At 40.5% G+C, this 20385-nt stretch overlaps 3 protein-coding genes across 6 annotated transcripts; all 3 read right to left on the bottom strand.

Moving 5' to 3' along the window:
• Positions 1-1480: 1480 nt before the first annotated feature.
• Positions 1481-4353, bottom strand: LOC146700076 (lipocalin-like). Of its 2 annotated transcripts, none has more exons than XM_085470117.1 (6): positions 4179-4353; positions 2253-2392; positions 2088-2164; positions 1874-1987; positions 1688-1789; positions 1481-1588 (listed from the first exon to the last, which is right to left on the bottom strand). In XM_085470117.1, the coding sequence occupies exons 2-6, from the start codon at positions 2390-2392 to the stop codon at positions 1569-1571; spliced, it is 453 nt and encodes a 150-aa protein (XP_085326243.1). In that variant the 5' UTR covers positions 4179-4353; the 3' UTR covers positions 1481-1568. The 2 variants fall into 2 exon arrangements, with proteins under 2 accessions (XP_085326243.1, XP_085326242.1); XM_085470116.1 differs by lacking the exon at positions 4179-4353 and adding an exon at positions 2694-2897.
• A 3282-nt stretch (positions 4354-7635) lies between these two features.
• Positions 7636-9545, bottom strand: LOC146700075 (lipocalin-like). Of its 2 annotated transcripts, XM_085471377.1 has the most exons (6): positions 9154-9534; positions 8623-8762; positions 8417-8496; positions 8199-8312; positions 7985-8086; positions 7636-7883 (listed from the first exon to the last, which is right to left on the bottom strand). In XM_085471377.1, the coding sequence occupies exons 1-6, from the start codon at positions 9442-9444 to the stop codon at positions 7864-7866; spliced, it is 747 nt and encodes a 248-aa protein (XP_085327503.1). In that variant the 5' UTR covers positions 9445-9534; the 3' UTR covers positions 7636-7863. The 2 variants fall into 2 exon arrangements, with proteins under 2 accessions (XP_085327503.1, XP_085327502.1); XM_085471376.1 differs by lacking the exon at positions 7636-7883 and having other exon boundaries at positions 7950-8086; positions 9154-9545.
• A 2075-nt stretch (positions 9546-11620) lies between these two features.
• On the bottom strand, positions 11621-17921 carry LOC146700074 (palmitoyltransferase ZDHHC23-A-like). Of its 2 annotated transcripts, none has more exons than XM_085470114.1 (5): positions 17702-17921; positions 16490-16617; positions 14882-15511; positions 12949-13116; positions 11621-12751 (listed from the first exon to the last, which is right to left on the bottom strand). In XM_085470114.1, the coding sequence occupies exons 2-5, from the start codon at positions 16606-16608 to the stop codon at positions 12478-12480; spliced, it is 1191 nt and encodes a 396-aa protein (XP_085326240.1). In that variant the 5' UTR covers positions 16609-16617; positions 17702-17921; the 3' UTR covers positions 11621-12477. The 2 variants fall into 2 exon arrangements, with proteins under 2 accessions (XP_085326240.1, XP_085326241.1); XM_085470115.1 differs by having other exon boundaries at positions 12949-13029.
• Positions 17922-20385: the final 2464 nt, after the last annotated feature.

The following is a 20385-nucleotide window of genomic DNA, read 5'->3' as shown; positions in this document are numbered from 1 at the left end:
CATCAGTGAGAACTTTGAAGATGAAACGAGGCTGGGTCTTCCAACATGACAATGATCCAAAACACACCGCCCGGGCAACAAAGGAGTGGCTCCGTAAGAAGCATTTGAAAGTCCTGGAGTGGCCTAGCCAGTCTCCAGACCTCAACCCCATAGAAAATCTGTGGCGGGAGTTGAAAGTCCGTGTTGCTCGGCGACAGCCCCAAAACATCACTGCTCTCGAGAAGATCTGCATGGAGGAATGGGCCAAAATACCAGCTACTGTGTGTGCAAACCTGGTAAAGACCTATAGTAAACGTTTGACCTCTGTTATTGCCAACAAAGGTTATGTTACAAAGTATTGAGTTGTATTTTTGTTATTGACCAAATACTTATTTTCCACCCTGATTTACGAATAAATTCTTTACAAATCCTACCATGTGGATTCATGGATTTTTTTTTCACATTCTGTCTCTCACAGTTGAAGTGTACCTCTGGTGCAAATTACTGACCTCTGTCATCATCTTAAGTGGGGGAACTTGCACAATCGGTGGCTGACTAAATACTTTTTTGCCCCACTGTGTGTGTGTGTCTGTGTGTGTGTGTGTGTAAGCAACTGGTGTGCTATGAGGTACTCTGACCTCACCACTCGGTAGCATATTTCCTTTAGTATGTTGACTAAAACCACAATATGGGCAGATAAAACAAGGAGTCATTCTGACCTTCATCTACAGGTGGATGATCTAAGATCATTTAATCACATAAAATAAAACTCAGTGAATTGTAAACGGATGTAAATAAAAGCTTGAATATGCATTTAACTTATAATGTGACCACTGTTTGTTTTTAACAATCGAATGCTCTCTGCTCTCTCGTCTTCAGCTTGTTCAGAATGCTGCAGCCCGACTCTTGACAGGCACTCGTAAACGTGACCATATTTCCCCAGTCTTTGCTCGTTTACACTGGTTTCCAGTATGTTCTAGAATTGATTTTAAGATTTTATTGCTTGTTTGTAAGTGGATTAGCTCCCTCGTAGCTCTCTGATCTTTTAACTAAAAACACTGCAAATAGAACTTTTCAGTCAGCTGTTACATTGCTTCTGATTGTTCCTAAAAGCAAACTAAAGCACAGAGGAGACCAAGCGTTTGCCTGACCCCTTGGAGCAGTCTGCCTCTTCAAATTAGGACGTCTCCACCACTTTAAATCCCGTCTGAAAGCACATTTCTACTCCCTAGCTTTTAATTGTGACTGAGTTTTTGTTTTGTTCTCTTTAGGTGTGTTTGTTTTACTTTTTGCTTTTATAGCACTTTGGTCAACCTCTGTTGTTTTTAAATGTGCTTATAAATAAATTGATTGATTGATTGCTTGAATACTATAAAGTGTGTGAATGGGGGGGGAAATACATTTTGGTTGTGTTGTTATGGGTGTTCTTCAGTTTATTTCATACAAAGGATGAATAATGAAGAAAAATATTCTCGATGTTTGCATTTTTATTGTTAAAAACATCTCAAGATGGTGCTCAGGCACATTTCCATAACAGATGGTGTAAGATCTTCATGCAGTACTGGTGAGACGATCGGTGGGACAGAAGGTTAGGCAAGTGGACACTCCTCTGTGGAAGGAAAAATGGAAAGTGTAAGGTGATCAGTGCACAACATCACTGTATTCCAAGCTGTTTTTATATAGAACTTCACCACCAATGTAAAAGTACCGCTTTTAGGAAGAAGGACAGTATATTCAGGAAGGATGCCGGTCTGCAAGCAGAACTGCCTGAACTTCTCATCCACCTCATCGCTGAGGTCCAAACTACGTCCTGTGAAACCACGTGATGTAAATCTGCTGCAGTGGGTGTAACTTTGCTAAACGGTTTACTGAACACAGCTAAATGCAACTTTACCAAATAGTCTGTTAATGACAAAGGTTTCATTCCCTCTGGTGTTGAAGGAATAGGTCAGGGCGTACTCATCATACTTCACATCAACCATAAGCATGTCACTCACATACCCCCAGTCTGACAAAAAGGAAAAAAGCAGAAGAGAATATGTGAAAAAATAATACTGGATGATGATGATGGAAAATTATTCGTTTCCTCTCTTTGTGGGCGTACTCACGCCGACTCTTGTATGTGAATTTTCCAGGCACCTCGGTCTTGTTGGCTAAATTCTCCATTTTCTGACATGTATCATTACTGTCGCAAAGACATCGCATTAATCTCCAGTGTAAATATTTTAATGCTATTCAAATGGTATTTGCTCTGTCTGTCCTCTCGCACTCACATAAGACTGAAGAACGACAACTCAAGACCTCCATCTTCAGTTGGCGTAATGATGGCCGTGCCGGTCTTCATATTGGCTTTGCGACTGACAAACCACTGGCCATTAGAGCAAATTCCAGTCCGGTACCACTTACCTGCCATCTGTGGACACACAAATGGAAAGCATTGAGAATTAGACAGAAGCACAAGAGCTGTTTATTGTAACACAGAATATAAATCCAGCGTGAAACATAACCACATAACATAAACGGTGAAGTCATTATAAAAGTAAATTGTGCAAAGGTTAGCCTCCCGTGTAGACTGCTAAACTGTCTTGGGGGGGGGGTCCCTGCTTATCCCTGTTAGATAACCTCCAGTACCCCCTTTCCATGGCCCTAAGATAGAGACATGGTTATGAAAATAGATGGGTGGTAAAATAAAAATGATTATCAATGATTCTTACCGCCTGTAAATCAAAGTCTGCCTGAGGTAGGATTTCAGAGGAAGAAACCATGAGGGAGCACAGTACCACTCCCAGAAGGGTGTGAAGTGAAGCCATAGCTGCTGATAAGTGGTGAAATGATGATGGAGGAGATCGCAAATGAAGATCTGGAAGTTGCTGTCCGGTGACTCTTTATATAGAAGAGTGAGATTATCTCCCCACCAACAGCTGCACTTATACAAACCCCAGGTTCTGTGACGGCTTTGAACACGTGACATTTTATGCAAACACTTGGTCAGTTTCATAACCACAAAGTTTATTACTGCAGGGGCAGAATTGTATCCACTGTGTGAGAGGTGAATGTCAGACAGTTACCAAGAAAAACAGTAAAAAACACACAAACTAAACAAAAAAACTCAAATAACAGGACATCTAAGTTCATATCATAGAAATCACAAACTAAGGAGCTGCAAAGTAGTAAAGTTATAGTTACATGATTCATTTATAAACTACGTTTCTACTTTTAACAACGTAGTAGTTTTTCCTGAACTTCGAAAATGTGGTTTGTCTTTTAAGGCTTTAATGTCTCATTTTACCCTCATTTGTCTAAAAACTACTGTGCAGTGTGTACCATCCCCAGAGTAAAAAGAAGAGCTTTGTTCACACACAGTTCAAACATTTTTTTTCCAAAGCTGACTGATTAGGAATCCCAAAGTTGGCTTTCCTCATAAGTAATACACGGTTTCACATGACATGATCACTCCTACAGGAAGCAAAGTAAATGTACTATCATTTCATTTCACCTGTAGGGTTGCCAACTCCCTGAAAAATAAATAAGGGACACCTCGTGGCCAGGGCCGGGCAACCCAGTTCACCCTTCCCAGTGTGGTGAATTTTGTAGCTCTTTTTTTTGTGTGTGAAATTATTTTTTAACCATTTGACTTGAATTTGATTTAAGCAGATGCATATTCTTTGTGATATGACCATATGTGAAACAAATGATCATTTAGCCATTTATTTTTAGCTCAAAATGACAACATTAACACAGTAAAACAGGTCTCTTTCTTAAACAGAAGCCTGTCATGCTTAACTTTTGAGAATATAAGTAAATCTTTCTTTAAAAGAACTGTCCTGCTTAACTTAAAATTATATAAATTAATAGAAAACAATAGAACGAAAAATATTCTTGTAACAGTGCACATATGCATTTAGTACAAATGGCTTCAGTTGAGGTATTATTTCAGCTTTTCTAAAGCTAATCAGCTGCTCCTGTTTGTAAACCCACTTGTTCCCATGATTACGCATCATAACTCATCATCATTATTAAAATATGTATTACTTTTATGTATTAGTCATCTATTTGTTGTAATCATCTATCCTTGCAGTTGTTTATTACACAAAATAAATTATATTATCACACTTCTGGCCACATAGCGCTGATATTCACTGCACATGCCCATATCCTTAACCAGAGGGTTTAAAAAAAACAAACCAATGTTTACATACTGAAGGAAAAAATGTCCATCCCGGTTTTCCCTCCAAGGCACGAGCGATAAGCAGAGTTCTGTCCTTTCCTTCTAAGATTCCTAATTATTTAAAGTAACACTCAGGTATGCCATTCAGCGTGTTAGTACGAGCTCGGGAGCAGCTTGGGAGAACAAGAAAACAGAGACTGCTTTAGGTTGCCTTCCCAATCGACTCAAAGGTTTATTTAGTACATAACAGCTTATATAGAGGAAAAAAAGATTCGTGTGTCAGCAAGTTCTCAGTTCAAACCGGTACAGACCAAATAAGGAAACGTCTTCCTGCCTTGTGAGCAAAGAAGTATCCTGTGTGTAGTTTATCAGTTCAGCTACAATTTATGATCATTCCAGCAAAATACACTCCTAGACATAGAATACAGAGTTCTTTCATTAGTGAATTCTGAAACAAACCACCTGGCCTTTAACGAGCCTTTTTCTAAGAGATAAAGAAGGGAGGATGGGAGTAAGGAAGTGGTCTCGTCTCTGTGGTATTTTCGACCTTGGGGTACCAGCCTGTGAGTCTTACACATCAATTCTTGGGTCAGAGAGAAAGAGAAAAACAACTAGTAAATGGGCCTTATTGAGTAACAGTTTTCACTACAAAGCAATATCCTGTAAATGCTACCGTGGTATCAAAATATCACAACACATACCATATCTGCTTCTGCCTTGGCCTGGCGGACAAAAAATTGGTAAAGGGTTCCCCGAGCTTTCATGCCCCTCATGTTCTTCATGTGCCCACCAATAGAAGCATGCCTATGGAAAAAGTGCGCCGGCACACAGTGCAGTGCGCTTTAAAGGTGTTATCGTGCATTTTCCCAGCCAGGTGTTTTCCTTTTCCCATTCCTCCCTGTACTTTTGCAGCCTTTTTTTCTTTCTCTGAGCGAACAAACATTGCTGCTCTAATGCTGGGCTTACACTGTGCGATTTTTGGCCCATTTTGAGACGATTTTTGAGTCGTGTAACCGATTTGGTGATCGGCCCGATTTTGGCCTTCATCGTGCATCGTTTAGTATACGTGGGGTAACGAGAAGCGGCTGTGGTGACACAGCCGCTCACACTGCTCACGCGCAAACACGTAAACGTCTGTGAAAAAGACGGAGCAGCACGGCTGTGCAGCGTGTGATCTGGACACCAGCGATGGAGGCACAACTTGTAGAACTTTGGAAAGCTCATCCGAGCCTTTTCGATGTGGCCTCACAAAATTATCACGACCACAACAACCGTGAAAATAGTTGGATCTACACTGCTGCTCAATCACAGCTGCCTGATCAATGTTTTTCATTAGCAATTTAGCAAAGTTGGTGGTGGTGGTGTGTGTGTGAGTGAAAGAGAGAGAGAGAGCGAGCGACAGATTTTCTGTTATAACCTTCATGTTATGGAGGCACAGTGTGAGCACTCAGGTCGCATCAGAGCATCGGGCCGTATAGTGTGAAACCCTGCATCGTGACCTACCAACTTCTAACCCCTGCGAGTCAATCGTGCAGTTTGAGCAGGAGCTGAATAACGTGACTGAAAAAAATCGCACAGTGTCTGCCCAGCTTTAGGTGTACTGTCGTCCGAGACTTGCACTGCAGTGTCGGCGTTTGTTCCCCTGTTGACCATGCTTCTTGTTGTGGTCATCTGTTGTCTTCCGGTATTTTCTCCGTAAGCGACCTTTCCTCGACCAATGAGATGAGCGGTAATCTGAATTGTCATACTCGAATTGTCATAAGTGTGCTGTCAGCTCATTGGTCACAAAGCAGGAGAGGGGCTGGGAATTATGTTTTCAAACAAAGCGTTAATTCCATAAACATTTATAGACTACTTTTGATTCTCACTGTATTACGGGACAAAGTGCGTCCCTTATTAGCTCAATACGGGACGTGTACTTTTGTTTCTAAATACGGGACGATTCCGTTTTTTAAGGGACGGTTGGCAACCCTATTCAGCTGTGACATGATGAAAAACAGCAGAATAGCTAACGCTAACAAATGGGTGTTGAAATGAGAATGTTTCATTTTCTGCTGTTTCATGGGTCAAAAAGGGCGTTGAACCAACCTCACTGGCCGAATGTGCTGCCAGTGTGAACAAAAAATCCTGAACTTTCAAATAAAGTCTTGCTAAGCTAAGTCGCTAAGCTAACTCTGTAAATAAAAGACATCGGTGTGACTGAAATTGTTAGCTTAGGCACGAGTAGTTCATTTTTCTAAGGAGCACTGGACTGTTGCTGCACCAGTAGGCAAAACACCCATAAACAATATATTCATATAAACTGCTACTGTTATTAAGAGTAAACTTTAATCAGTGGTCCTTTGGCAAGTTAATTGTCCCGGCTTAGTCTACAGCAAATAGAAATCTTAAGGTCGAGACTGTCAACTGTTTTAATATTACAGTACACTGAGCACTGTGTTACTTTGTGTGAACTGCTGCTACTATTGTTGTGCAGTATCTGCTATGTGGTTAATCATATAACCTTTTGTACACAGCAGACAGAGTCTACATCCACTTTGTCCATCTGCTAAATAGCTTTAAAAATTGGTTAGGGAAGTGGCTTTGATTATAATACACTATACTGTGCCACTGTCACAGGACAGAGATCCACCAGGGAACATCTGTCAGGATGAAGAGCCTTTGCTTCTCTAAATATAAACCAAATACTTGTAGGAAACTTTGGGAAGAGGCATTTTTCCTCATGTTGTCTAAAGTTAAGTTAGCTTGGATACTTCTTACATTCTTGCTCTGCAGAAAGCCAAAGAGTTTGGACCTCTGAAAACATTTCCAGTACAGCTGGATTTGTTTGTAACTTTGGTCACCTTTGTATCATCCCTCAGATTCTTTTATCTACTGCACAGCTTTGAGACCATGACACCACTAGGCTGAGGAGATGTACTAGTAACGTGTTTTGCTGTTAATGATTTCTCCTGCCTGCCTCCTGCCAGTTATAATAGATCTTTAATCCTGGAAAACAAATATATGAAGTTTTGTCGCACTAATGGCTCAAGCAATCTGTATGTTTGTCTGTCTGTCTGGTCGACAGTTCATCTGATCTACTTCGGACTTGGTGGGTGTTTTGTTTGGATTCAAATAAACTCTGTGTGCTGTGACAAAATGGTCAAAGTCTGTCACCCCTGTTGCTTTGTCTCGTCTAAATGAAAGATGAACAGTATATCTGCTGCTGCTGTTTTAAAATTAAGGGCTGAACTCCTTGTTTTCTCGACTTACTTACGTACTTTTGCCTGTAGAAAGGGAAACTTGCATGTTTGTAGATACAAATTCAGAACACTGGTGCATTGTTTTGGTCATCTTCTGTGATTATGTATATTTTATATTTTTTTAATTCACAGGTTCTTCTATTATTTTTTGTATCTAAATCTTTGCAAAGTGTGTAGATACAAAGACTTGATAAAAAGAAGGTTTTAGCTGTGCTGTTATGGATGTAATTCAAAGTATTAGTTTAAAAATTGAGTAAATCAAAAGATTTTAGCCATTTCATACTTTTTAATTCTGTGGTTATAACAGCAGGTGGATAAATGCAAAGTGATGAATATAATTTTGTGATATTATGAGCTCTCTTAATAACGAAAGAGCAGAGATAGTAAAGTAAAAAGCAAACTGTCTCAGGTCATCGACGTGAGATTTTCAGAACAGTGAAAGCTCCTCGGTGAGATGATCACCTGGACACAAGGTTAGGCAGCTGGGCACTGCTCTATAGAGAGGAAAAGGGAAAGAAAATGGAAAAGTGATCAGTGCATAACATCACTCTTGATTGCAGTTATTTTAAATAAAACATCTCAGAGGTAAAAGTACCGTTTTTGGGAAGGATGACAATATTTTCAGGCTGGATGCTGCTTTGCAGGGAGAACTGAATGAACTTCTCTTGCACCTCAGCGCTGAGGTCCACACCACGCCCTGTGAAAACAGATGATGTAAATCTGCTGCAGCAGGTATAGCTTTACCGACCAGCAGAACAGGTTAAAATGGATTGAGCAGAGTGTAGAATCAGAGATAAATGCCATATTACCATATAGTTTGTTAACAACATAGCTTTCTTTCCCCTTTGTTTTGATGGAATGAATCAGGGCATACTCGTCATACTTCACGTCGACCATGCGCAAGTCACTGAGATACCCCCAGCCTGACAAAGGGAATGCAGCAGAAAAGGGGTCATGAAATTATGGAAGCAGAAAAGGCAAATGTACTAGATCGTTAAATCGTGCTTCTGTGTGTGGGTGCACTCACGCCGACTTGTGTATGTGAACTTTCCCGGTATCTCAGTTTTTTTGGCCAGATTGTTCATTCTCCAACACGAGCCATTAGGGCTGCAAAGAGATCACTAAAACATTAATTCTTTCACATGTTGTCTTTCATATATATTTATATACAGATATATAGATATATATTCCTATTTATTTAAATGTCCATTGTCCTCATGCCCTCACACTTACCTAAGACTGGAATATGACATCTCCAGATCCCCGTCAGCAGTTGGGGTAATCATGGCCGTGCCCATCTTCATGCTGGCTCTGTGACTGACAAACCACTGGGCATCAGTGGCAATTCCAATCAGGTACCACTTACCTGCCATCTGTGGGCACACAAGAGGAAAGCATCGGGAGTTGAAAACTTTACTGAAGCGTTTTTGAAACACTTTCTGTGATCACCTTTACAAAAAAGTGTGTTTTAATAACTCGCGTAAGCTTTGGAAGACAGAGGGGAAAAAAACACTTCATGTGCGCCTTCTTCTTTTTCTTTGTTTTTGAAGACAGCTACATTGCTTTTGTTTATGAAGGCAGTGAACAAAAGATTTATCACAGCATGAAACACAAAAGTCAAAAAGTGAAAAGCCAAAACCATATAAGCAAGTTGAACATGCATTGCTGCTGGACTTACAAACGATATAGGGAATTAAATAAATACAATGATCATAGAAATAAATATTGTAAAATAAAACATACTAATGTAGCCATTTGTCTTACCGCCTGTACATTGAAGTCTGCCTGAGGTTGGACTTCAGAAGAAACCATCAGAGAGGAGAGCACAGCTCCCAGCAGAGTGAGAAGTAAATGCATGGCTGCTGATGATGAGTGAAGAAATGATGATGTGGGAGAGTGTGGATGAAGATCTGGAAGTGTGCTGTTGAGGTTCTGCCTGACTTCCTTTATATAGCCGAGGGAGATTACCTCTTCCCTCGAGGCCAGCGCACACACACACACACCTAGACAAAACCCGGGTTCGGGGATGGGTTCACCACATGAACCTGCATGCATGGTTTCACAACCATGCAAAGGCAGAATTCAGTGAACCATATGAGAGGTATATAGCAAACAGCTGGCAGGAGAAACACACAAAAACAAATCAAAAATTTGAATAACAAATCAGCTGGGATGTCAGAGAATTGGAAAGCAAATAAAGTAGTAATTAAATTTCAGCTTGAGTGGAGACAAAAAAAAATCTGTTTTGAAACAAAGTACACTGAATCCACAGTGGTAAACAAGGCTAAACTCCAGCGCTTTCTGCGACTGAGACCACAGAATCAAATGTAGCTGTCAGCAGATGTGACAGTAACGCGCACAGACAAAACACATGGCTCGCAAACTGGATTCCTAATCACGCTTCCCTGTGTAGTAACCTGAAATGATTCCCTGGATAAGCTAACAATAATAAGTAAATACATTTGTGGAATCTTTTTTCCACTGCTGTTGAGTGATGAAGAATCTCAAAGTTTGATCTGTTCTTGTTCACTACAAAAGGTAATCAATGGTTCTTCTAACAACCTTTTATGTGACAAGAATGAAAGTGTCACACCATCCATCCACCATCTATCTGGGTCCAGAGTGAACTTGCTTGTTTGATCACTACCCACAGATTGTGGCCTTCTGGTAATTTGGTTAAAACATAAGGGTTACCTTCTTGTGACCTAATTACTGTTGCATTTAGGCCAGATGCCAGTCAGTGACCCCCTGGTAACCTCTGACTGCTAGGGAAACACTAGCCCAGCAAGTTAGCGTGCTGGCTGCCGGATGAAATCATTCCCAAAGATTACAAAGGATTACAAATCACTTTGTGAATGCTTTGGTTGTGAGAAGGCTGCAGCAGTTTCCCATACTTCACATGGAAGATGCAGGCGGTGTTAATGTAACTCCTGTGCTATACAAAAGCTCCATTTGCTGTTGCCTGCATTGTAGGCAGTGGGTGATGTTGCCTACTTTGAGTGAAGGTGTCTCACATTGTTTTCTCTCCCTGGGAAATGCTCACAATGAAGAAGTTGTCCTAATTTAGTCGTCTTGAGTAAGCGTTAGTTTGTGTTTGTTTGCTGACATTTTTTAAAATTGTATTTTAAATTATCCTATTTTTAAAATGCCAGACTTTGATGGACAACTGATCGACATCTGCTCCGCCTCACTTTAACACTTTGTACAGTGCTATAAATGATGCATAAATTATGTTGTTTATCCCCCTTTTTCATCTCTTTATGTGCACTTGGCACTAGTGATGGACACACCAACACAATCTTCTTTTATGTGTTTTTGTTCCCTCATTTAAGGCTGAATAGGTTTAATATTGGTAAGTCTTCCAGTGATATAATGACTTCCCTCAAATGTCTTAAACATGCTGTGAACCGACTGAAAGGAGCAAACACATTTCATTCCTCTGTGTTTCTGGGTGCAGACATGTTTCCTGTGGCCCAAATCTCAAGGCAGTGCTGACTGAGGATGAAGTGTGATACCAACTCAACCCATAGTGGTAGCTGTGGGAGGACTGCCATTAAGGAAGCAACCACAACTGTCCCCAGCCCACCAACTCATCTCTTTTGTGAAGGGACACAGATATTTTTCTTTGTGATTAGATTCCCCCCCCCCCCCCCCCCCCCTCTTTGATTTCTATTTGTTTTAAGGAAACTGTATTTTTAAACTTACTTTAACCCCTTGCTGAGACTGGTTGCTTAAACCTAGAATCAAGACATCGATACACATCACAAACTGACTGAGCAACGGACTTAATATTAATGTTATTGGGTGTTTTTGTTAATGTTAAGCACAGAGTGGCCTGAGGGTGGCAGCAGAGGAAAAGCTAAAAGTGCTGGCACTGAAGTTACAGGGATGAAATATGCCTTCAAATGGAAGAAATGTATCGGTATAAGAATATTTATTGATGTGCTCCACCCAAAATGTGGATTATGAGAAATAATGCTAATTAGTGAACAGTGTGAAATGAAAATTGAGACTAGAAATTACAGTAGAATAGATGGGGTTTCATTTTCAATTCACACTATATGACTGAGAACAGTGATTTAACTGTTTACATAAATTATTATCTATAACAGAATAATTAGAGAAAGGATTGGCATGTGTGTTTAGATTTGTAGATCAGTGTTGAAGGCACCGTGAGACAGTTATGACCAAAAAACATTCGTTAAAAAACACACACAATAATGCAGCACACTGCAGAGAAGAAAGGCACAAAACGCACATTTTATTGTGTCCAAGGTGATGAACTTTGTTCTTGCTCTAACCATCACATGCAACATATTTTAGACATTATTTTAACATCTTACACTGAGCTAAGCTAGCCTCTTTGTTCTGTATTAGTTAGGCCTCTTCTCACAGATGCAGATCCTTCTATAACTCGTTTTTCTTGCCTTCTTATTAATTGTTTTAATATATCTTTGTTTCTTTTTAAATTTCCAACTTGACCAGTACAGTGGTGTCAGTATTTACTGAGTGCATGTCTGCAGAACGGGTCAAAAGTGACCATTTGCTTTTCTTTGGCTTTCCCTCTGATGCCATCTTAGGGCCAAACCACGTTGCTACTGGATATTAAATTAGTAAAGGACAGCTATCTAGTCTTGAATCCGGCAGTTTTGTTTCTGGTTTATCTTCTTTGATTTGAACTCCAGAATCATTTAATGTTTTTTTTGTATCATTTTGAAGTTTATTAGATTTTTTTGACTTGCATGCAGTGAGATTATTTTTTTTTATAAAGACAACATATTTCCTTCTTACTTTCTGCACGTGTATAAAAAGGCAGGCTATACTGTCTGCAGTCTTCGATTAAATTTTATAAAAGGCACAAAATCCACAGACTGTCTTGCATGTGTCCAGGTCAAAAGCTTCAACAGAAAATGATGCTAAAAATCCAAACCCCAAACACATCTATGCATCTTTAAACAGTCATTAAAAACATGTTCCTATTAGTACCGCAGTCCTGGAATGTATTGAAAAAAAAAAAGAAATCGAATTCTTCATGCATGCAGCACGAACAGTGTATTACCACGATGTCACCGAGTGCATTAAGTACAACTAGACCAAGTCAGTAAGGCTGGACCGAGGAGAAGCTGAAGCATCTGTCATGGTGAGGAACTCAACCCAGTTCTGATAGAAGCCACGAGAATACTCTCCTGTGTCAACAACGAGTCCCCACAGGCGGCTCTGGCCCGTTTTGTTCCTCAGAGCCAGCTGAGCCTCTCGCTCTGTCACGTTAAAGCTGATATTGAGAACTTGTGCCACCAAGAGGTAAAGCAGTCCACCTGCGACAATGCTGCTGTACCACGCACAGGTAAAGCAAAGTGCTGTGCTGTAAAAGTAAAGAGAACAAATCATTACTGCAACATAACCCACCTTTTCTTCTCATACTGGCAGGACAAATTCAAGAAAAACACACCAAAAACAGTAATTAAAATTGTCATTGATGAATTGAAATAATTATTTAATGATTAAAGTGATTCAATTTCAAGGCTGCAGCAGAAAAAAAAAACATATAGAGTGCTGTACCTAGACTGAGTGTAGACGCCTGGGCAGTAGAAGAGCGCTGTCATTAGATACTGATGAGGACAGAGGCTGCAAAGCACCAAACTGATCCCGTACAGAGAGGTCAACACAAACACAGAGAGGGTCAGCAGGAAACTGCGATGGTTTGCCTGTCCTACACAGCTGTTTATCCTACAACATCTCAACAGGGACACACAACACCAGAGAGACCAGGTTACATGTGTATCTCACTATCATGCTGTATATAAAATGACAGAACTGCTACATTTACAGATTTTATTTAGTTTAGAAGTGTCATGGTTCTCAAGATCTGCAGAGGTCGTGGTGTGTGTGTTTTTTGTCTTCGCCTCTCCCACCAGGGCGGAACTGGACCTTGATTCCCCGCCTCTGAACCCGCCCTGAACACACACCTGTGGCTCATTCACACTGATCCTGGCAGACTACTTAAGATGGCAAGAGAGGCTGCTTCCTCGCTGGATCGTCACATTACCTAGCGTCAGTGTAGCCTAGCCTTTGAAAGTATTCCTTGTGATCACCTAGAGTTTCCTCCTAATGTTATTTTTCTCTGTGTACAGGCCTTCTAGATTCCCTGCCGGTCTTCCCTGCCGTCTGGATTTCTGTGGATGTGTGTGAGTGAGCGTGAGCATTTTGGAGTGCCCATTCGTTTTTCCTCTTGGCAGAGCACTCTGCAAGAGGACTTTCAGTGTGGCAGAAAAAAAAATCTAATTTGTAGATGTCCCCAAAATAATAATATTAATAGGAAAATCTAAATCCATCTGCATGAGTTTTGGAGTACGTTTATCAAAATCTGTCAAAAGGAACTGATTATGGAAAACTTGATGACATGTGATGTGTTTATGGCCTGATGAGGCCCATCATGTGCTTACTAAATTATGATCTAACAGTAAAATTAAACTATTTTTTTCTAGTGTGGGGAAATGTAAAAGAGAGTTCAGTTCTCATCTGCTGATCAGCTGTGAATGTGACGTCCCCCTGGTCCAAGCTTCTGCTCAGGTTTGTTCCCCTAATCTAATTACAACACAAGAGGTGTGGACCCACAAATTCAACAGCTCATTTTAATTTCGTTGTTTATTTCAGCAGAATGGCCACCATGACCACCAATTATGCTGCCAGACAGCCTAAAAATGAAACTAATAGTTTAAGACATAAAGACGTGGATGTCCTGTAATTTTCTAAAACTAAATTCAGATAAAACTGAGGCTATGCACTCGGCCCTAATAAATCTTAGAAACATGATGTTAACCAGACACTTACTCTGGATGGCATTATCAGGGCCTTCAGCAACACTATGAGAAGCCTGGAAGTTGTTTTTGACCAGGATGTGTCCTTCAATGCGCATATGAAACAAATGTATAGTAACACTTTTTTTCATGTGCACATTAATATATACAATTAGAACCATACAGTCTCAGAATGATGCCACAAAACTAGTTCATACATTCATTACTTCTTGGCTGGGCTATTGTAATTAATTATTATCATGTTATTCTATAAATTCCTTACCTCCCTCCATTATTCCAAAAAACAGTGCAGTGACAGTACCGACAGGGATGAAAAAGTCATTTTTGCTTTATCTTTCCCTTAGTCTGTGGCTTTTCCGGGCTCCATGTACCCTCTTTTTTCCCTTTTCTCTTGTTTTCCAATACCCCCACAGCCAGTCATGACAGATGTCTGTGCCCCCGGGCCCGATTTGCCAGGGGTTTCCTTCTCTTAGATGGGAGTTTTTCTTTCCCACCATTGCATAGTGCTTACTCAGCAGGGACCATTTGATTATGAGGGTTTTTCGAGAGAATCTCTACCTTACAGTATAAAACACCTTGAGGCAACTGAATAAACCCAAACTGAACTGAATATTAAACACACAATGCTTTGCTTACAAAGGAAATATATAAACATGACGTGAAGTCAGACCCACCAGATACAATGGTGGTCCAAACGCTGGACACATGAGCCACAGGTTCGACAATGACCAGCCCGCGGTGGTCGCATTATTTTGCACAAAGGACACCTGCTCCACTTTGCTCCGAGGCCCTCCTTTGGGGTTTGCAGCTCTGCTGGTGTCCCTGAGGGAGAGGCTGCTGATTGGAGAGATCCATTATTTACTTGTGTGGACTCCTTTTTATCCTCCTGACTGTGAGAGTTGTGAAGGGCAGCAGTCACAAATCCTGGGCCTTTCTTGGTGTGAATAAGAGAGACTATAGTGAAGATCATCCCAGAGGTCACGGTGCACATCTGCAGCTGGCTGACGTCCCCACGCGGTAAAATCTCTGTGATGAAGAGGTAATACATGTAGGCCAGAGAGTACAATGCGAGGGTGAGGAAGAAGAGGGTGCGTCTCTTCTTTCGGTGCGTTGCATAGTAGTACCACAGCACCAGGCCAGGCAGAGCTGTCAGGACGGTTATACCCAGCAGGTAGTGCAACGCTGCAACCTTCAGCAGGAGAGGCAGCATCAGCAGGGCTGGGATCAGGGAAATTTCCAGATTTTCAGCCATGGCACCAAATACAGGAGACTGAAATGTACTTTTAGATGGTACTTTCAGCCACCTACAGAGAACAGTGGTCATAGAGTTATAATTAGACAAATGTTTATTCATGTGTCTAATCATTTCCCTTTTCACTGATGGAATTTATTTTCAAGTTCTTGAGCTGCATGCAAGGTAAAATGATTTCATAGTTGGCTTTTTCAGGTTTGAGACATACACGATAGTTTGCTTTGACTCTAGAATAATAGGAAAGATAAGATATGACTTTTGCATTCTCAGGTAATCTCAGAGAAAACTTTTAGAGCCGCTCTAACCGATAAGAGGGGCCTGCCAAATAAAAAAGGAATAAAAAAAGAAAGAAAGAATTATATGTGCCCTCCTTTTCTCTCTCATTGTGAATTTTGGCACATTTTAGGAAGTAAAGTTAATTGTTTGTGGCAAATTATTAAGAATTTACATAATTCAAAAATCTAAATAAAAAAATAACAGCATCCTGCTACAAGACTTAATATGATAATATAATAATTCAGGTATCACAATAAATATATGGTAAATTTGCATCTTTGGTTTTCTCTTTGAAAGTTTGATTCATTTTATTAGAAGTCAGTAGACTCCCTACCAACACAGCTAAGGCTCATCTCGATCTTATTTATCTGTGCAAAACAAAGAAGAAGAAAAAGAAAGAAAGAAACTTCATCTGTTTCTCGGCCGCGAGACATTGCCAGTAAACCAGTGTGGGTGCGTGGACTATTTCCAGTCTTAAAGCTAAGCTTGTTATCCAGCTGTTGGCATTCGTTTCATGTTTCATTGACAGACATGAGAATGGTATCACCTCCTCTCGCTTTCTTTAGAAAGCCAATAAACTAATAGCATAAAATCTCACACTATTTTCTGATTCCTTTGTATCTGGTTTGTGTCCAACCTTTCTTAGTGCCCACAAACAACGGCTACTTGTGTAGCTTTCTAACAACAGTACTACACATACAGCACACACTACTTGATTATTAGTTTATTCACCCATTTCTTCACACCTTCATACCTGTTAAAGGCTTCATCCAGATCCTCGCAGTCACAGCAACATCCGTACTGGTAGAGATCGCATTCACAGCAACAAATAGGATCATCTGGCTCCGGTGGCTTTAACTTCTGCCATTGCATAATGGCCTGCTGAAGATGGAGATTTAACAAAAAAAGGTCATTGCATGCCACAGATGTCACAGTTACAGCGTGCTGCGTTTGCATGATACATGACTTAAAAAACACAAGCAAGTAATCGTGTCATGATCAATAAAAACTATCCAAACAAAGACCCTTTATTGATTCCTTGTTTCCTTACGTGGCCTTGAAAGACCTCACAATTAACTTGCAGTGCACAGAGAAAAGCAAACATGCTCACACACATACAGCTCTCACCCCAGCTTACTGGGCTCTAAGTAGGTTGCTTTTGAGAATTAGCAACAGTGCTGACAAATCTAGGATCCGTTTTCAAGATTATATTTTTAATACAAGAAATTACAAAAAGTTTTAAACGCCTATTACAAAAAATATGCATAAACAAGTGCAAAAGATAAGTAAAAACAAAAAATATAATCAGAATCAGCTTTATTGACCAAGTACTCTGGCTATTTCTTTACTCTCAATATACATACCAGAAAAGACACCTGGCAATGTAGAACAGCACGTAGAGCATATTTGTGTTCATACTTGTTGATGCTATTAATACTGTAACAGCACATTTATATTTAGATTATATATTAGAGTAACAAATACAGTATTAAACGGATTATAGCAATGCGTACATGACCTGTACTTGTAACTCTAAAAGATCCCTGTTTAAAAATATATATAATTTTCATAATCAGAGTATTCTCAGTCTTATTATGTCCCCAAGAGCTTCTAATGTAATTTGTTGAAACAAGGCCACGGTGTCCGCAGGGACAAACTATCTGGGCCAGCAAACTGAAGACTTAAACTCTCTGAGATGTCTTTGAGTTATTGTCTGTGTGAGTTATTACATTAGTCTGATTTGTATCTGTGGTTATAACCTTATTATGTGGCATCTGACACATAGCTATACAGGGATTTCCAGAAAAAAATAATTTTAAAGACAAAAATAGTTATTGCAATCTGAGTTTGTCTGCTAAAGATCATTATTATTCAGAAATTACTTAATTAGCACTATCTAACACTTCTAGGTGTTAACTGTTAATAAGGGACACTCACAAAGAAAAGATTTATTGTGTTGACTTACCTTTTGTCTCCAATGCAAAAACACAAAAACAGCAAGCTACGTTGGCTCAAAAAAAATTCACAGTTTCTACACGAGAGCTACGCCATCCTCAGCAAACAATGAGGAGAGAAATGCTTAAGAAGATGACCCCTTGTCACCAGGCTCCTTCTGCAAGTGACTGAAGGGGAAAAAATGAAAAGCGCAGCCTAGTTTCTCATCAGTCATTTGTGATGAAAAAGGAAATTGGCATGTCCCTGCCCCGACGGTGCTGTGGCGACACCGAATCAGTGCAGTGAGATGGTTTTCATTTCTTGCATTCCCATGGTGGAAGCGTCCCAACAGAAGGCAACTTGAAGTCCTGACAAGTAGCTTGATATTGTGTTGCATCTGCCAGCTCACATTTCCAAAGACTATCTTTCTCACATGTCATTAAATAGTTCACAAGTCGTTCTCGGGGATACTCAGCCTGCTTCTGCCTTACAGCTTCCATCAGCTATCATTTTAGATTTTAATACTGGCGTGCTTGGCAAATATAGGCCCTCCCTCATTTGGTTGAGGGAGCCAGAGAGAGCCAGGAGTTTTTCATACCTCTGCCCACAGCTGAGAGGCTGTGTTGAGGTATTCAAAAGCTGCAACAGCAGCCCTGATAATCCACGCTGAGCCGAACGAGGGTGCGTATGAGAAACATGACAGGCACTCAAAGATGAGAGACTGAGCGATGATCCACGGGGCAGCCCCACCCTCTGGCATCATATTTCCTCCCACAAGCAACCTGACCTTGAGGCTCACCCACCGAAAACTCTCGAAGAGTGCATTTGTGCGGGATCAAAGGCGCACGGGAGGCCTCTGTGTTTACGCTCATTAAGCCCTGCGCTGTACACATTGCACTCTTCGTGCGACAACACTGGATACCGACACTAACGGTGTGCTCAGTGACCCATGCAGGGAAGTTCTCTTTTCTCACCTGGAGCCAAGGTCCTTATTCACATCTGTTACAACACATTTTCATGCTTATGAACACTTTAGCGGACAGTTTATCCAACTTGAGCTTGATCTGGGTCACTCTGCAGCATAAACCAACTTTAAAATGAAATGCTGTTGCAGCTCAGTGAAAGGGGAAACACTGGAACCTGAAAGACAGACGTTAGGACCCATAAGGTATCTTATCAGAGACAAAATAGCCAGTATGACCTTTACTAAGAACAGTTTAAATAATGAAATAATGGTTATCCTGTTTTCAACGTGGCAAAACAAAAGGTTAGACATGCCTTGGAAGTCCATGCCACTTTCGCTTGCACATAAGCAAATCCATTTACAGTTTTGTAAATGTCCTCTTTACACACACTGCCCCATGAATCATTACTAATTCAAGAATAAGAGAAAGAGGGGCAGGTGCATTATGAGCTATAGGCTGGTAGTGTCTGCACTGGATGGACAGAATCAATGCAGAGAAAAGCTGCTGCTCTTTCTCCAGCGGGTTACGCTTCCATTAGTCCTAATGGAGCCCGGAACCTGAGATAGCGACTCTAATCTATTTTAGAGGGTTTAATGCTAGAGAAATACACTGAACCAACAGTGAATGCTGAAGATTGTGCATCAGCAAACTGCTAAGATGCTGATAATGCAGTATGACAAATAAATGTAATAATCAGTCCATCTCCTTGTTGTATATTTTGTATATTTGTGCTCTAATGTACTAAAGCATCACATATCGAGTTAAGATGCTTTCAAAGAGAATAACATGAATTCTCTTTATTTGTCAACTGACAAAGAGAAAAGAAGAACCAGTTTTTCGTTTTACTTTGCAGGTAGTTTGCTGCAAACATCATGGAAAACCACTGATGCTTATAGTCAATTCTCGATCCTTTTTAGAGGATATCAGCGATCCCGGCCAATTCTTCTTTGGTAAATCTCTCAAGTTCCTCTAGATTTGGTGATCTTCTGTCATGGTCTTCAGTTTACCCCACAGATTTTCAACAGGATTCAAGTCAGGGCTTTGTGCAGGCCAGTCAGTAATGCTCATTTTGGTCTTTCGAAGGTAGTTCCTCACCAGGAGCGACGTATGTTTTGGGTTGTTGTTGTATAGGAAGACTAAGTGACTCAGATTTGTGGCATCTGAAACTGGCATATCCTCCATTTCCAGATGCACTGAAGCATTCCCACAGCATAATACTCCCACAACTGCTTTTCACTGTGGGGGTGGCCTTCTTTGTGTTGTATGCTTCTCCCGTCTTTCTAAAAATATAAGCAGCATCTCTGTGGCCAAAGAGCTCTAGTTTCTTCTCATCTGACCAAAGAACTTGCTTCCAGTATAGATAGTTGTTCTCCAGGTTCTTAGCAAACTTCAGTCTGGCTTGAAGGTGTCTCATGTGCAAAAGTTGAGTTTTTCTTGGTCTGTAGTCTTGAAATCCATTCCTGCACACAGCTCTGGTGATTGTCTTCTTTAAGACTACAATTTCCAACTTGGCTAAGTCATTCACATGTTTTTGAAGTTGTTCTGGGGTCTTTAGACACGTTTCTCACTAGTTTTCTTTCCAGAGTCACACTTGTTCAATACTGTGTGGCTCTCTTTGAATTCCTTGATTATGCTTCTAATTCCAGTTCTTGACACTTGATAACTTTACATATACAACTCCTAGTTTGTGAGCATCAACAATTCTTTTTCTCAAGTCTAAACTGATTTCTTTGGTTACTGTTACGATTAC

The sequence above is a fragment of the Copadichromis virginalis genome, linkage group LG10 (genome assembly GCF_057382275.1).
Source record: "Copadichromis virginalis isolate Kocher_CV1m ecotype Utaka linkage group LG10, C_Virginalis_male_GT1.1, whole genome shotgun sequence".
Lineage (NCBI taxonomy): Eukaryota > Metazoa > Chordata > Actinopteri > Cichliformes > Cichlidae > Copadichromis > Copadichromis virginalis.
Note: the sequence above shows the minus strand (reverse complement) of the source record. Positions and strands in the feature narration are given on the sequence as shown.

Excerpts from the sequence above, each read along its gene's own strand:
- LOC146700076 (XM_085470116.1), bottom strand. The coding sequence starts at position 2,789 with ATGGCTTCACTTCACACCCTTCTGGGAGTGGTACTGTGCTCCCTCATG. Across the intron at positions 1,988-2,087 it reads ATTCACATACAAGAGTCGGC|ACTGGGGGTATGTGAGTGAC; the intron begins GTGAGTACGCCC and ends CCTTTTTGTCAG. Across the intron at positions 1,589-1,687 it reads TGTCCTTCTTCCTAAAAGCG|AGGAGTGTCCACTTGCCTAA; the intron begins GTACTTTTACAT and ends TTCCTTCCACAG.
- LOC146700075 (XM_085471376.1), bottom strand. The coding sequence starts at position 9,444 with ATGCATGCAGGTTCATGTGGTGAACCCATCCCCGAACCCGGGTTTTGT. Across the intron at positions 8,763-9,153 it reads CAGACTTCAATGTACAGGCG|ATGGCAGGTAAGTGGTACCT; the intron begins GTAAGACAAATG and ends GTGTGCCCACAG. Across the intron at positions 8,087-8,198 it reads TGTTGTTAACAAACTATATG|GGCGTGGTGTGGACCTCAGC; the intron begins GTAATATGGCAT and ends CTGTTTTCACAG.
- LOC146700074 (XM_085470114.1), bottom strand. The coding sequence starts at position 16,608 with ATGCAATGGCAGAAGTTAAAGCCACCGGAGCCAGATGATCCTATTTGT. Across the intron at positions 15,512-16,489 it reads CTGGATGAAGCCTTTAACAG|GTGGCTGAAAGTACCATCTA; the intron begins GTATGAAGGTGT and ends TGTTCTCTGTAG. Across the intron at positions 12,752-12,948 it reads GGCGTCTACACTCAGTCTAG|CACAGCACTTTGCTTTACCT; the intron begins GTACAGCACTCT and ends TTACTTTTACAG.